General features: G+C 55.8%; 2 protein-coding genes across 4 annotated transcripts in view; one reads left to right on the forward strand and one right to left on the reverse strand.

The window, feature by feature from the left end:
* The window catches only part of CTXN1 (cortexin 1), a 91,475-nt gene extending 82,806 nt beyond the window's left edge, over positions 1 to 8,669 (forward strand). For 2 of the 3 annotated variants that reach the window (XM_053999560.1, XM_053999558.1), the window contains exons 2-3: positions 6,588 to 6,681; positions 7,328 to 8,669. In XM_053999560.1, the coding sequence (XP_053855535.1) occupies positions 7,470 to 7,724 (255 nt within the window). In that variant the 5' untranslated portion in view covers positions 6,588 to 6,681; positions 7,328 to 7,469 and the 3' untranslated portion in view covers positions 7,725 to 8,669. Of the gene's footprint in view, positions 1 to 1,845; positions 1,953 to 6,587; positions 6,682 to 7,327 lie in introns of those variants that run through there. The other variant, XM_053999559.1, reaches the window with a different exon arrangement.
* Positions 8,670 to 9,547: 878 nt separating this feature from the next.
* FBN3 (fibrillin 3) overlaps positions 9,548 to 15,878 on the reverse strand; it is a 79,171-nt gene continuing 72,840 nt past the window's right edge. The window contains exons 61-64 of the mRNA XM_053999564.1: positions 15,562 to 15,681; positions 14,473 to 14,704; positions 13,433 to 13,601; positions 9,548 to 12,822 (exon numbers count right to left, since the gene is read on the reverse strand). Coding sequence (XP_053855539.1) covers positions 12,448 to 12,822; positions 13,433 to 13,601; positions 14,473 to 14,704; positions 15,562 to 15,681 — 896 coding nt within the window. The 3' untranslated portion in view covers positions 9,548 to 12,447. The remainder of the gene's footprint in view (positions 12,823 to 13,432; positions 13,602 to 14,472; positions 14,705 to 15,561; positions 15,682 to 15,878) is intronic.

The following is a 15,878-nucleotide window of genomic DNA, read 5'->3' on the forward strand; positions in this document are numbered from 1 at the left end:
CCATGGCTGGAAGCTGCAGGAAGCACAAATGGTTTCCCCCCAGCCACGGGCAATGTTTTTTTACCTGGAACTGGAGCAGCCAAGTGTGGGATTGTCCTCCAAGCAGGAACAGTCACTCGGTGCCACAGGGCTGTACCCAGAGCAGCCACTGCGGGTTCCACAGATCCCTTTGTCAGCACTAAAAAAGGGCTCAGATCCTGCCGGAGGTTTATGGCATTTCGTAGGGAAATTAGAGAAACACTGGGATTTTCCTCTGCCCAAACTGCAGGGCTGAGTGTGGGACAATGCAAAGGCTGAACCTCGTTTCATTATCCAGCAGGAACAAGCTCCTTTCCTGTCTCCACCTGGAATTTCTCCAGCATCCCCCAAACCCCGGATCCCCCTGAGGCTGCAGCTCCAAATCCCAGCTCTGAGGCAGGGCTGGGATTGATGTTCCTGAATATTCCTGAATATTCCTGAATCCCTGTGCCTCAGGGCACCTCTGTCCCCAGTTCCCCTGAGACATCCAGCTTTTTGTGTTGTTAGAGGAACAACTCAGCACCAGGATCTCTTCCAGCTCTGAGGGCTTTCCAAGGAGAGAGGGCAGAGTGGGAAGCTCCACGCAGCAATTCCCACAGGCAGGGGCTCTTTGTCAAGGACTTCGGGAGAGGCAGAGGAATTTTGAGACAAAAATCTTGAAATGGCTTGGGTTGGGAAGGACCTTAAAGATCTTCCAGTCCCATCCCATGTCCCAGGGTGCTCCAAGCCCTGTCCAGCCTGGCCTTGGGCACTGCCAGGGATCCAGGGGATGGATGATGGATGGATGGTTGGATGGATGGATGGATGGATGGATGGATGGATGGATGATGGATGGATGGATGGATGGATGGATGGATGGATGGATGATGGATGGATGGATGATGGATGGATGGATGGATGGATGGATGATGGATGGATGGTTGGATGGATGGATGGATGATGGATGGATGGATGGATGGAGGGATGGATGGATGGATGGATCCATGGATGGATGGATGGATGGATGAGGGATGGATGGATGGATGGATGGATGGAGAGGGAGGCACTGAGCACCCCTGGTCACATTTGGGCTTTGGAGATGGGGACAGAGGATGGATTTCTCCAGAGGAACTCTGGGAACTGCCAGAGCAGCCACACCAGGCTCACTTGGCTCTTCCAGGAGCAGGTGGGAAGGAGACCTTCAGGAATTGTCCATCCATACAAGCAAAACAATTTTAATTTGCCCCTGCTGAGGCTGCCCTGTGCCCCGGGCACCGAGCGTTCCCTGCACTGCTGGAGTGTGGAAAACTCCCCGTGGGCACCTCCCAGAAACCCCAATTCCATCAGAACCGAGCTGGACAGAGCAGGAAAACACGTGATTATCTCCAAGGGTCAGCAGGGAAGGTTTTGGGTTGCAGGAGCTTCCCGGAGGATCAGAGGGGTTTTTTTGGGAGCACAGGGATACAGGAGCCTCCCAGGGATCAGACGGGAGGTTTTTGGGATGCAGATGCTTCCCAGGGATCAGAGCAGATTTTTTGGGATGCAGGAGCCTCCCAGGGATCAGCAGGGAGGTTTTTGGGATGCAGGAGCTTCACAGGGGATCAGAGGGCGTCTTTTTGGGATGCAGGAGCTTCCCAAGGGTGACCAGGGAAGGTTTTGGTTTGCAGGAGCTTCCCGTGGGATCAGAGGGGGTTTTTTTTGGGAGCACAGGGATGCGGAGCTGGGGCGGGGGCGCAGCTCAGCCCCAGAGCCCGAGCACTCCCACGGTCTGGCTTTCCCAGGCAGGCGCCTCAGGAAACTTCTCCCGGCTCCAATTGCTGCGCTCCACCTTTTATTCTAATTGATTCCGCATCGCCATAGGAACCCGCTCCGGCGGCAGCGAGCGCAGCCGCTCCCCGGCAGCTCCGGGAGCCTCGGGATGGCCGGGGATGGAGCCGGGATCCCGGGGCAGCCAGGTACCGCATCCCGAGGGAGCAGAGCTGGCACTGCCAGCTGCCAGGGACCCCCAGCCCCGCACTGCTGGGTGGGCTCAGGGGCTGGCAGCCAGGAAATATTCCAGTGGTGCTGTCCAGGCTGGGTGCAGAGGGCAGGCAGCCGGGATTTGGGGTGGGGACAGCTTTTCCTGGGGTTGGATCGGTTTGGGAGAAGGGTCCTTGGCAGGATCAGGGGTCTCAGAGCCTGGGATTTGGGGAAATCCATCCCTGCTTGGCTGGGGCTGGGCTGAGCCTTCCCCTGGGCTGCTCCCGAACGGGATGGGACATCCCGGACACCCCATGGGGCTGATCCACTCGGATCTCCCTGAATCCTGGGTCCATCTGCCCCAAACTGCTGGGTCCAGGCAGGATTTCAGCTTGGGAGAGCTCCCACGGCATCTCCGTGGCTCGGGAGAGGTGCTGGAGCCCTTCCCATCATCCACAGGCTGCTCCAGCAGGGAGCTGCCCGAGCTGGATGAGATCCTGGCAGCAGGGTTTGGGATGTGAGGGGACACCAGACATCCAAGGAATCCTGACGAGGCTCAGGATCTTCCTTGGGCACGGCCCAGACCCAGGGCAGGATCTCTCCTGGATCCCTTTGTCCATCCCACGGGGCTGGGGGATGGAGAGGGGCTGGGAGGGAGCCCCTGGATCCTGCTGGATCCTTGGGAAGGGCTGGCACTGCCTGCTCCTGGCTGTGCCCGGTTCTCCAGGATGGGATGGATCCACTGGAGGGTCGGGAACAGCCAGGCTGGAGGTGCAGGGGGGGGCTCAGCATCCCCCTGGGCACGGACAGGGTGGGAAGAAGGGTCTGACCCTGGCAGGGAATAACAGGGAAGCTGGGAAGGGGAGGTGGATCCCAGTGGATCCCAGTGAATCGGATTCCTGTAATGGAATTTATTCCTGCTGGGCCTGGCTGTGCTGGGGCAGGAGAGAGGAGAAGCCCTTGGGGCAGATTTCCAGGGGTAACACAGCTTTGGGGTGCACAGCAAGGGGAGAGAGGAAAATCAGGATGGTCCCAGCCCCGTAAAACAGTGGGAACAGCCCTGAGCTCTCCAGGAGCCTCGCACCTGCTTTGATTGGGGCACAAACCCCCAGGGGCTGGGGCCAGCTCCGTGCTCCGGGGTTTGATCCCGTTGGAAGTTCAGGTTTCCCTGGCAGAGCCCCTGGATGTGCTCCAGAGGCAGCCAGCATTTACTGAAAAAGGCAATGCAGAGATTCCAGCTGCTCCAGGAGCTCCGGGGGGAGCACCAGGGTGTCCAGAGGGGCACGGAGCTGCCTCTGTCCCGCTGGACACAGCTGGGACACAGCTGGGACACAGCTGGGACACAGCTGGGACACAGCTGGAACGCCAGGACCTGCCGCTGTGGAGGTGAAGGGAAGGAGGGAGGGACCCCCCTGGCCCTGCCAGTGAAGCCTTTCCCCACCTTTGAGGAGTTCAGGCACCAAAAATCGTGGGAAAAAAAAAAAAAAACCGCTCCAGGGAGATTTTCTAATGCTTCACTTGTGAGCAAGAGGAGGGTGGGGTAATGGTTTTAAGGGAAAAGAGGGGAGATTCAGGGTGGAAATGAGGGAGGAATTTGTTAGGATGAGGGTGGGGAGGGGCTGGGATGGAATTCCCAGAGCAGCTGTGGCTGCCCCATCCCTGGAAGTGCCCAAGGCCGGCTTGGACAGGGCTTGGGACAGTGGAAGGTGCCAGGGTTGGCTCTGGGTGGGCTTTAAGGTCCTTCCACCCCAAACCTGGATCCTGCCCTCCATCCCACCTGGATCACACCCAGATCCTGCCTGGCTCTGTGCTGACTCCCTCCTTTGTTCGCAATGAGCATCTCATGAGGTATTTGCCGTTCCCAAATTAACATTTAATTCGTGCCTCATTCCCAGAAAAACCTGGGCACAGCCTCCTGGAATTGTTGACAGTGATCCTGTTCCTTTGTGAGCTCTGTCCCTATTAAGCAATTTCCTCGCCTGTGTCTTTTGAGTTACTAAGGGAACAGGAATAAAATCTTAATAAAACTCCATCAACCGTTCCTGAAATAACAGCAGCCTCCTTCGAGGGGCCTGAGCACAAGGATGGGGCTCTGCTGCAAATTCCCAGGATATCCAGAGCCGGGTCATGGAATGGGTTGGGCTGGAAGGACCTCAAAGCTCATCCAGTTCCACCCAATTCCACCCAATTCCACCCAATTCCACCACCCCAGGGTGCTCCAGCCTGGCCTTGGATACTTCCAGGGCTGGAGCAGCCACAACTGCTCTGGGAACACATCCCAAAAGGGAACAAATCCTTTATCCTGAGTACTCCAGGGTAAATAATATTTTATAGAAATAATGTATAAACAAAAGATATAATATATATTATATAATATAAATAATACATAATGATACAATAGTTAATATAATATATAATATATAATATATAATATATAATATATAATATATAATATATAATATATAATATATAATATATAATATATAATAATACATATTATATACTAGAATTATATAATTTGCATTAATAATATATAAATAAATAATACCAGGGTTACCAATTAGCAGGAATTTTTCTCTTTTGTCCTGACTGTGCCTGATCCTCCCTGGCCTTGGGACCTGAGCCAGGTGGGCATCTCCAGATCCAGGATTTATTGCTGTCCTGAGCCCCACAAAGGGGAATTTTTTAACCCAATATGGCCATGGAAAGCATGAAGAGAGGTTTAGGCTGGATATTGGAAGAATTCCTGCATGGAAAGGGGTGTCCAGCCCTGGCAGAGCTGGGGTGGAATCCCCATTCCTGGAGGGATTTAAAATCTTGTGGATGTGGCACTTGGGGACAGGGACAGAAGTGGCCTTGGGATTGCTCTGCCTTCCCCTTCCCCATGGATATTGGATATTGGATATTGAATATTGGATATTGGATATTGAATATTGGATGTTGGATGTTGGATATTGGATATTGGATGTTGGATATTGGATGTTGGATATTGAATATTGGATGTTGGATATTGGATGTTGGATGTTGGATGTTGGATATTGGATGTTGGATGTTGGATGTTGGATGTTGGATATTGGATATTGGATATTGGATGTTGGATATTGGATGTTGGATATTGGATATTGGATATTGGATGTTGGATATTGGATGTTGGATATTGGATATTGGATGTTGGATATTGGATATTGGATTTTGGATGTTGGATATTGGATATTGGATATTGGATGTTGGATGTTGGATATTGGATATTGGATGTTGGATATTGAATATTGGATGTTGGATATTGGATATTGGATATTGGATGTTGGATGTTGGATGTTGGATACTGGATGTTGGATATTGGATGTTGGATTTTGGATATTGGATATTGGATGTTGGATATTGGATATTGGATGTTGGATGTTGGATATTGGATGTTGGATATTGGATATTGGATGTTGGATATTGGATGTTGGATGTTGGATATTGGATGTTGGATGTTGGATGCTGGATGTTGGATATTGGATGTTGGATGTTGGATATTGGATATTGGATGTTGGATGTTGAATACTGGATATTGGATATTGGATGTTGGATGTTGGATGTTGGATATTGGATGTTGGATATTGGATATTGGATGTTGGATATTGGATGTTGGATATTGGATGTTGGATGTTGGATATTGGATGTTGGATATTGGATGTTGGATATTGGATGTTGGATGTTGGATATTGGATATTGGATTTTGGATGTTGGATATTGCTGCCAGGGAGGGCAGTGGATGCTCCTGAGCTCTCCCAGGGACATTTTGGGCTTTTTTTTCCTGGAGCCTGGATTTTCTGGAGCCTGAATTCAGGCTCCAGGATGCTGCAAGGGGATATTTGGGTGGATATTCCAGGGAGGATGATACGGATGTTCCAGGGGGATGGTGTGGATGTTCCAGGGGGATGGTGTGGATGTTCCAGAGGGGATGGTGTGGATGTTCCAGGGGGATGGTGTGGATGTTCCAGAGATATTGATGTGGATATTCCAGGGAGGATGGTGTGGATGTTCCAGGGGGATGGTGTGGATGTTCCAGGGGGATGGTGTGGATATTGCAGGGATGCTGATGTGGATATTCCAGGGAATTTGGTGTGGATGTTCCAGGGGGGATGGTGTGGATGTTCTGCTGAGGGGGTGGTGTCAATGTTCTCCCTGGGAGGATGACGTGGATGTTTTCCCAGCGAGGTTGTTATGGATGTTCTCCCAGGAATGTTTGTGTGGATATTGCAGGGATATTTGTGTGGATATTCCAGAGACTTGGGTGTGGATATTCCAGGGATGTTTATGTAGATATTCCAGGGATATTGATGCGGATATTGCAGGGATATTGATGTGGATATTCAAGGGACTTTGGTATGGATATTCCAGGCACATTGGTATGGATATTCCAGGCACATTGGTGTGGATATTCCAGGGGGGATGGTGTGGATATTCCAGGGACTTTGGTGTGGATATTCCAGGGACTTTGGTGTGGATTTCTCCTGGGTGAGCTCCCCCAGTGCTGGGAATTCCCGAGGTGTCCCGGGCTGTGCTGCTGTGCTCCCTGCAGTGGCCGCAGCCCTTTTAACCCTGTCCCTGTTCTCTCTGTCCCTCTCCCTTGCCTCCCAAAGCCCTGGACAGCCGGACCCCGGCCAGGCTCCCTCGGTGACGGGGCTGTGTGGGCACAGCCTGGCCCTGCTCCTGTCCCCACGCAGCTGCAGCCAGGTGGGTGCCCCTGCTCCGTCGGGAATCAGCTCCCTCTGCTCTGGGAAGCAGCAGCTGGACACGAGTCCCCAGCAGGAATGAGCCCTCCTCGTCCTCGAGTCCATCTTGGGACAGCTCCAGGCCAGGTCCCGCCCTGAGCATCCCCTCTGCCCCCACAGCTCCTTTTTGGTGGGGATTACCTGGGATTTGGGCTTCCAAAGGGTCCCTCAGCACCGGCCTGGGCCTCTCCAGGGATTGCTGGGGATTCATGGTCAGAGGAGTAACCTCTGCACCGGTGCCTGGAGCTGCCCACCCGTGCCTTGTGCCCTCCTTAGTGGCTTCCTGAGCTTGCCAGGAAATCCAGAACTCTCTGAGAACCTCCTGCCCTTCCCTGGGCCTGTATCCTCCTCCCCAGCCATCCCTGCTTTCCCCACATCCCATTCCTTCTCCTTCACCATCTGTTTCTCCACGTCCAATCCTTCCTCCCTCACCATCTCTGCTTCCCCCACACCCAATTCCTCCTCCCTCACCATCTCTGCTTTCCTCGTGGCCAATTCTCCCTCCCTCACCATCTCTGCTTTCCTCGTGGCCAATTCTCCCTCCCTCACCACCTCTCCATGCCCGTATCCAATCCCTGCTCCCTCACCGGCTCTGCTTTTCCCTCCAGGAGCTCTGGGCTCGCCCAGGAGCCGATCCCGAGGGGTTGGCCATGGAATAGGCCAACCAGGTGCCTGGGCACGGCGGGAGGCTGAAGTTGGTTGCCCCGGGGCACTCGAACTCGCCCTGCCCTGGAGCCCCTGGCCTCTGCCATGAATGATGCATCCACCATGGATTATGAACTGCTCTCCCCGTCCCTGGTGGAGCACCCCGCCGGCGCCGCGGGCATGGATGCCGAGCAGAAAACTGTCTTTGCCTTCGTCATCTTCCTCCTGGTGTTCTTGGTGATGCTGATGGTGCGCTGCTTCCGCATCCTGCTGGACCCCTACAGCCGCATGCCCGCCTCCTCCTGGACGGACCACAAGGAGGGCTTGGAGAGGGGCCAGTTCGACTACGCCCTGGTGTGAGGGCGAGCCCGGGGCGAGCTCCGGGTGCCGCCCCCGCGCTGGCCCCGGCCCCGGCTCCCCCTTCCTCCGTGGTGTTGCCCCGCAGGGATGCTCCGGGCAGGGGGGGCGAGCGGGGGGCTCTGGCCCCGGGGAGGTTTTCTAGGGGTTTCTCTCTTTTCTAAGCACTTTTCAGTTCTCTCCGCAGCCCGCGGGACGTTGGGGGACGGGGCTTGGGCAGGGCTCGGGCTCCACGTGGGCCCCGCTGCCCCTCTTGCCCCCGGGCTCCGCCGGAGGGGCAGGAGGGGACGGGACGGGGCATGGCGGGACCTGCCCTCGGCCCGCGGGGTCCCTGGGCTGGGCTCTGCCCGGTGCCAGACCCGAGCTTTGACCCCCGGCCCCTCGTGCCCCCCGTGCCCCCCGGGAGTGCCCCCCGTGCTCCAGTGCGTGTGTGTGTGTCCTGTAGCTGAGCTGTGTCCGTCAGGGGTTCCTCGGCACCAGCCCCGAGTGCTGGCTTTGTTCCTCGTGTGCGCCACCCCCGAGCCCCCCAAAAGGCAAGGCAGGGTGGGGACCCCCCCTCTGTGCAGCCCCCCCCTTGGCTTCCAGCCCTGTCCCCTCAGCCCTGTCCCTGCCCAGCTGGTGACAATGGAGCGAGGGGCAGTCCTGGGCACGCCCGCCCGGCTGGGGACACCAGGATGGATCAAGGGTCCCCAAAACACCCGGGAGAGGCTCCTCGGCCAGCACGGGCCTGGCAGCTGCCACGGGCATCCCCGCTGGGGTGTCCGGCCCTTCCCTGGCTCTCCCAGGGCTCTGGAAGTGGCCAGAGGGGCGAGCAGGGGAGCTGCAGGTGGCCACAGGGCTGCCAAAGCCCGTGGCGGGCAGCGGGAGGGTTTGTACGAAGGGATTTGAGCCCGAGGGGGAAAACCTCGCCCCTCTCCATGGAAATAAAGCCGCACCGTGCCGACCCCAGCCGGCTCCTGCTCCGCTCTGTGATGCGTCCCGGGGTGGGGGGGAACCGGACCCTCCCCAAATCCTGGGGGCTGCCCCTGTCCCTCCTGTGACAGCGAGCACGGACCTGGAGGAGGAGGAGGAGGAGGAGGAGGAGGAGGAGGAGGAGGAGGAGGAGGAGGCGAGGGGTCACTGCCAGGTGCTGCAGGAGTGACCCCCAGGACGTGGGGACCCAGCCCGGCCGCCTCCTGTCCCAGCACGGCCCGGCACGGAGCTGCTCCAGGGACATTTTCCGGCTCTCCGAGGTCCTGTTTCCCCCTGCCCGGTGCTGTCCCCTCTGCCCGGTGCTGTCCCCGCTCCCTCCCGGCCGCGGGTGCCGCAGTCCCGCCCGCCCTCTGCTGGCACCGGGCTCCGTCTGCGCTGGCAGCCGGGAAGAGCGTCCTAAAACCGGGAATATCAGCCTGGAAGGAGCGTCTGGGCCGGACTCCATCGCCCCGACCCCGGCCCAGCCCACCCAGTGCCAGCCCTGCCATGGCAGGGACACCTCCCGCTGTCCCCAGGCTGCTCCAACCTGGCCTTGGGCACTGCCAGGGATGCAGGGGCAGCCACAGCTGCTCTGGGAATTCCATCCCAGCCCCTCACAGGCAGGAATTCCTTCCCAGTATCCCAGCCAAATTCCCCTGTTCCAGTTTGAAGCCATTCCCTGTGTGCTGTCCCTCCATGCCTTGTCCCTCTCCAGCTCTCCTGGAGCCCCTTCAGGCCCTGGAAGGGGCTCTGAGCTCTCCCTGGAGCCTCCTCCAGGCTGGGCAATCCCAATTCTGTCTCCAGGGAAGCTCCAGGTTGGAGCTGGAAGGGCCCTGTCCCCCCCAGTCTGTGCCCACACAAAGACACAGCCCCACTTAACCCAAAATAATTTTATTGTTGCCGTTGTTTCTGATACAAAAAAAAAGGAATTCCACAAAGAGCCACCTCTCTGTGCGGGACAAGGGGCACAGGTTTGGGGTTTCAACACTTCCCCCCAAAAAAACCAACCAGCAAGAAATGTCAATATAAAACAAATTTAAAAAAAAATAAACCAACCAAAAAAAAAAAAAAAAAAACCAAAAAAACAAACCAAAACACCACACCAGAGAGGAGGAGAGGAAACCTTGATCTTTGAGACTTTGGCTCAACACACGCACACAAACCCAGCTCTGCTAATTTATTATTATTATTAATACTTTTTGGATTTTGGTTTTTTTTTTTTTTTTTTAAAAAAGCACCTGTTGGAAAAAACAAACCAAAAATAATAATTAAAAAAAACCAACCAACCAAAAAAAAAAAAAAAAAAAAATCCCAAACATCAGGCCACCCATCCTGTCACGAGCTCTGGGACTCTTGTAAAATCCAGAGTCTGGAGCTGCTTTGAAGAGTTTTCAAGTTTGCCTGGAGCCCCGATACAGTAAACACACACATCCCCCACCTCGAACCAGGAGAAATTCCCACCCCTCCAAAAAAAAAAAAAATATAAAGCTACAGGAGAATGCACTCCTGACAGGACCGAGCGAGCATTCCTTTGGTGGTTTTCCATAAATATGGGAGGGTGGATGGACACAGTGCAGAACGCTGGCCAGGAACCAGCACCAGCTCCCAGGAGCTGCGAGCACCTCGGGCCTGGGGATGAGGCAGTTCCGTGGGAATGAGCATCTGTTATCCCGGGAATGAGCACCTTTTATTCCAGGAATGAGCACCTTTCATCCCGGGAATGAGCATTTTTTTTTATCCTGGGAATGAGCATCTTTTATCCCAGGAATAAGCACCTTTTATTCCAGGAATGAGCACCTTTCATCCCGGGAATAAGCACTTTTTATCCTGGGAATGAGCATCTTTTATCCCAGGAATAAGCACCTTTTATTCCAGGAATGAGCATCTTTTATCCCGGGAATGAGCATTTTTTTTATCCTGGGAATGAGCACCTTTTATCCTGGGAATAAGCACCTTTTATTCTGGGAATGAGCATCTTTCATCCCGGGAATGAGCACCTTTCATCCCGGGAATAAGCACTTTTTATCCTGGGAATGAGCACCTTTTATTTCGGGAATGAGCACCTTTCATCCCGGGAATCAGCACTCTTTATCCCCCGGATTCAGCACCTTTTATCCCAGAAATGAGCATCTTCTATCCCGAGAATCAGCACTTTTTATCCCAGGAATTAATCAGCACTTTTTATCCCGGGAATGAGCGCGGGCTTGGTGGAGAACTGCGAAGGATTCACACAAAACCAGGGAATGGCCCTGCAGGGATCAGCTGGGACAGGGAGGAGGGGAAGCCCCAGAAGGGGCTGCACAGGGAATGTGGGGCAGCACGGAGCCCTCCAGCCACTTCATCCCGATTTTCCACCCTCTTTTCATGGCCTTTGGTCTGCATTAACCGCAGAATGTCCATCGGGGCTGTCACCCTGGGGTCACCGAGCTGCAGGGCACGAGCAGAGGGGAGGGACCCCCAGCCCCCCTTTCCCAGAGATGTTCCTGGCTGGGGGATCATGGAAAGGGTGACCCCAAGTCGAGGATTCTGTGCCCAAGGAAGTCCTGGATGCCCCCGCCTCCCCTCCTGCCCACGGCTTTGGGATGGGAGGGGACAACCTGAACTGTCCCTTTGCTCAGGGGTGGCCTTTTCTGTTTGACAGAGGAGTCCCCAAAAAGACCAGAGGACTCCCCTCGAAGGCCCAGATGCCATGGAGAAACAGGGATACAGAGCTCAAACAGGCCAGGGATGGGATGGTTCCTGCAGCACCAGGAACCCACAGGAGCAGAGGAGGAGCAGGAAATGCACAGACACCACACGGAGCCACAGCTCCCCCAAAGCTGCCCCCAGCCCCCCTCACCTTCCCCGGGACGTGGCCATGGAGAACAGGCAGATCCCCAGCTCGGAGTGTCCTGGATAAGGGGGAGAGGTGGGAGCAGAGGGAGGGGAGTCCCTGCTCAGGAGCTTGGAATCTTTGGCTTTTGGGAGCTTTGTGAGCTGTGGCTCGGGCTTGGTCCTTTTGGGCTCAGCTCAGGCACCCCAGAGCAGAGCATCCCCAGAGGTGCTGATCCCACAGGGACATTCCCCATGGCTGGGGGCTGATCCCACAGGGACATTTCCCATGGCTGTCCCAGCAGGTCTGATCCTACAAGGACATTTCCCATGGCTGTCCTGGTGGTGGCTGATCCCATAAGGACATTTCCCATGGCTGTCCTGGTGGTGGCTGATCCCACAGGGACATTTCCCATGTCTGGGCGCTGATCCCACAGGGACATTCCCCATGGCTGTCCTGGTGGTGGCTGATCCCATAAGGACATTTCCCATGGCTGTCCTGGTGGTGGCTGATCCCACAGGGACATTTCCCATGTCTGGGTGCTGATCCCACAGGGACATTCCCCATGGCTGTCCTGGCAGGTGCTGATCCCACAGGGACATTTCCCATGGCTGTCCTGGTGGTGGCTGATCCCATAAGGCCATTTCCCATGTCTGGGTGCTGATCCCACAGGGACATTCCCCATGGCTGTCCTGGTGGTGGCTGATCCCATAAGGACATTTCCCATGGCTGTCCTGATGGTGGCTGATCCTACAAGGCCATTTCCCATGTCTGGGCGCTGATCCCACAGGGACATTCCTCATGGCTGTCCTGGTGGTGGCTGATCCTACAAGGACATTTCCCACGGCTGTCCCAGCGGTGGCGGCGGCGGCGGTGGCAGGAGAGGAGCCCGTTGTTCCCGGGGTGGGTGGCGAGGGGCAGGGCTGCGCTGTCGGGTGGGACTGGGGGGGGTCTCTCGTGGCTTTAGTAGAGCTGGAGCTGCAGCTTCATCCTCAGTGCCTGGCCCAGCTCCCCCGCCAAGTAGTCGAGGTGGTTGTTGGCCTCGAGTTTGTGCAGTTCCCGCCGGCGGGGCAGCGCCACGCTCACGATCTCCAGCAGGTAGGTGCCCGGCAGGATTTTCTTGCGGCCCAGGTGCAGGAAGCTGAGCCCCTCCTTGTGGTGGATGCGGAACAGCCCCTCCTCGTTGCCCTGGGAGATGGTGTAACGCACGCGGTTCTCCAGCGGCTCCACGGCCGGCAGCAGCTCCAGGATGTGCTCCTTGTGGGCCAGCTCCGACAGGTTCAGGGTCATGGACAGCGGCGCGTCCACGTCCATGCTGGCCAAGTTCACGGCGTGGTCCTGCCGAGGAACAGGGAGTGGGATTCAGGCAGAGCAGGGGAAGCTCAGGGGCAGGGGAAGGTGGGTTTGGTTTAGGGAAATTCAGCCCCAAATCAACGCTGAGAAGTGACAGCTTTGGGTTTCTTGGTGTGCTGGTGGTGCCTCTGGCACTGAACTCCCAGCACACAGCCCCCATCCCCGGGGAAGATCCATAACTTCAGGACCATTCTCCTTCCAAGCCCTAAAATGACCTCTCCTGCCCAGGGCTGTGAAATTCCCAGGAGAGTTTTGGACAGAGGCCAGAACTCCCTCTGAGGAGCAGCACCATGGAATGATTTGGGTTGAAAGGGACATTAAAAAGTCTTGTTCCAGCCCCTTGGGACACCTCCCACTATCCCAGGTTGCTCCAAGCCCTGTCCAGCCTGGCCTTGGACACTTCCAGGGATGGGAAACACGGGCTTTATTCCTTGGTTTCACAAGAAGGGTTTGGGGATGCCAAACCTGGGCAGATATGGATGAGCTGCTGGCTCTGCCTGGACTGAGGGAATGGGATCCACTCCAGGCCTCTATTCCTGAAGGGATCCAGCTCCTGCCTTGCTCCAGCCCCTCCAGGATGCCCTGGATTTCTCACCTGGTGCCTCTCTGTGCCGTTGACGCTGCGCCGCTGCCGGCCCCTCTTGGGGTACCCGTTGATCTTGCACTCGTAGCAGGTCTCGGGGGACAGCAGGTTGTCCTCATCCTCCTCCTGGGGCGCAGGCAGGTAGGGACCCTTCCCAAATCCCAAGCCAGAAATGCAGTGGCTGGTGGCAGAAGAGCAGAGAGAGCCGGCTCAGATCCGTGAATGCAACGGAAATGTCACCACAGCCGGGTTCTCCGAGTGGGAAACACGTGTGGGTGTGGCAGAGGACGTGCCCAAGAGAGACCACAACAAGGTGATTTCGTTAATTAACAGATTAATTAATGCACTGGTGTATCTACAGAGCATCTACTGGCGTCCCTGGGATCAGGGACAAGAGGCAGGCGGCGCTGCTGGCACGAGGCTCTTGGGACGTGTGGATACTCTCAGATCAGTCAGAGAGAAAAAGAGAAAGATTTCTGCCAGGCTAAGCCCGAAAAAATGTCCGGGAGGAATGTAAAACAATATTATCTTATGGTTTTTTTCATATTGTTTATAGATATGTTCTACCACACTGGCCTAAGTCTGGTGGTCTTTTTACTCTAAGACCAATAGAATCAGTCTTCACGATGTTCTCTATAAAAGAGAGATGTACTTTTGAATAAACACTCGTTTGCCTTCTGAAACCATACGAGTCATTTCGCCCATCCCTGGCTCAACAGCATCAGGGATGCTGGTTTTTTTTTTCATATTGTTTTTTGTTCATATTGTTTATATGTTTATAGATATGTTCTACCACACTGGCCTAAGTCTGGTGTGCCAATCAGGTGAAATGTTTTTACTCTAAGACCAATAGATTCAGTCTTCACCATGTTCTCTATAAAAGACAGATGTACTTTTGAATAAACGCTCGTTTGACTTCTAAAATCATACGAGGTCATTTCGCCCATCCCTGGCTCAACAGCATCAGGGACGGGCGAGGAGAAGCTGAGGGCTCCTTGTCCCGCATCCCCCCGCAATTCCCAGCTGGGAAGGCCCCTCTGGGCACTCCTTACCCCTGTCCTGCTCGGAAGTAGCCCCCGGGGCAGCCGCACAGGTAGCCCCCGTCCGTGTTGGAGCAGCCGTAGCTGCAGGGGCTGCCCCCGGCCGAGCACTCGTCCACGTCCTGGCAGCCCCCGAAGGCCTGGTCGAAGTCGAAGCCCGAGGGACAAACGCACTTGAAGCTGCCCAGGGTGTTGTAGCAGGAGGCAGAGCCACAGGCTGAGGGGCTGGAGCACTCGTTCTCATCTGCACGGAACCATGGAATGGCAGAATGGTGGAGTCATGGAATCAGCGAGGATGTCCCCCATGGGTACAGGGTAACTCCCGTGGGTACAGGGTGCACCCCATGGGTACAGGATACATCCCATGGGTACAGGATACATCCCACAGATACAGGATACATCCCATAGGTACAGGGTGCATCCCACAGGTACAGGATACATCCCACAGGTACAGGATACACCCCACAGGTACAGAATGTCCCCCACAGGTACAGGGTAACTCCCACGGGTACAGGATGCACCCCACAGGTACAGAATGCCTCCCATAGGTACAGAATGCCTCCCATAGGTACAGGGTGCATTCCACGGGTACAGGATACACCCCACAGGTACAGGATACATCCTATAGGCACAGGATACACCCCACAGGTACAGAATATTTCCCACGGGTACAGGGTAACTCCCATGGGCACAGGGTGCACCCCATGGGTACAGGATACATCCCACAGGTGCAGGATACATCCCCATAGGTACAGAATGCACCCCACAAGTTCAGGGTGCATTCCATGGGTACAGGATGCATTCCACAGGTACAGGATACACCCCATAGGTACAGAATGCACCCCACAGGTACAGGATACATCCCCTAGGTACAGGGTGCATCCCATAGGTACAGAATGCACCCCACAGGGAGGAGATCCCTCCCATAGGTGCAGGATACATCCCCCGAGTACAGGATACACCCCACAGGTATGGGATCCCTCCCACAGGTACAGGACACACCCCACAGGATGCATCCCACAGGTACAGAATGCACCCCACAAGTACAGGCACACCTCCCCCAGGCAGGGGACACCTCCCCAGGCGTGTCCCCCCACTCACCCACGCACTGGTTCCACTGGTAGTGCTGCACGTAGCCCTGGGGGCAGCCACAGCGGTAGCCCCCGAGCACGTTCTGGCAGCCGTGCTGGCACCGGTGGTTCCCATCACACTCGTCCACATCTGCACCCAAGGGACACACAGGGAGGTGAGACACTGTCCCCTGGCCCTGCTGCGGGCTCAGGGACCCGCCTGGCACCCTCCAGGCTGCTCCTGTGCCTCATTCTGGCTCTGCAGTGACAGCTGCAGTTCAGTGACACCCCTGGTTCCCAGTCAGCCCTGCTGGGATGGTCCCTGGCTCCAGCTGAGGCCTCCCCAGC

The sequence above is a fragment of the Vidua macroura genome, chromosome 26 (genome assembly GCF_024509145.1).
Source record: "Vidua macroura isolate BioBank_ID:100142 chromosome 26, ASM2450914v1, whole genome shotgun sequence".
Lineage (NCBI taxonomy): Eukaryota > Metazoa > Chordata > Aves > Passeriformes > Viduidae > Vidua > Vidua macroura.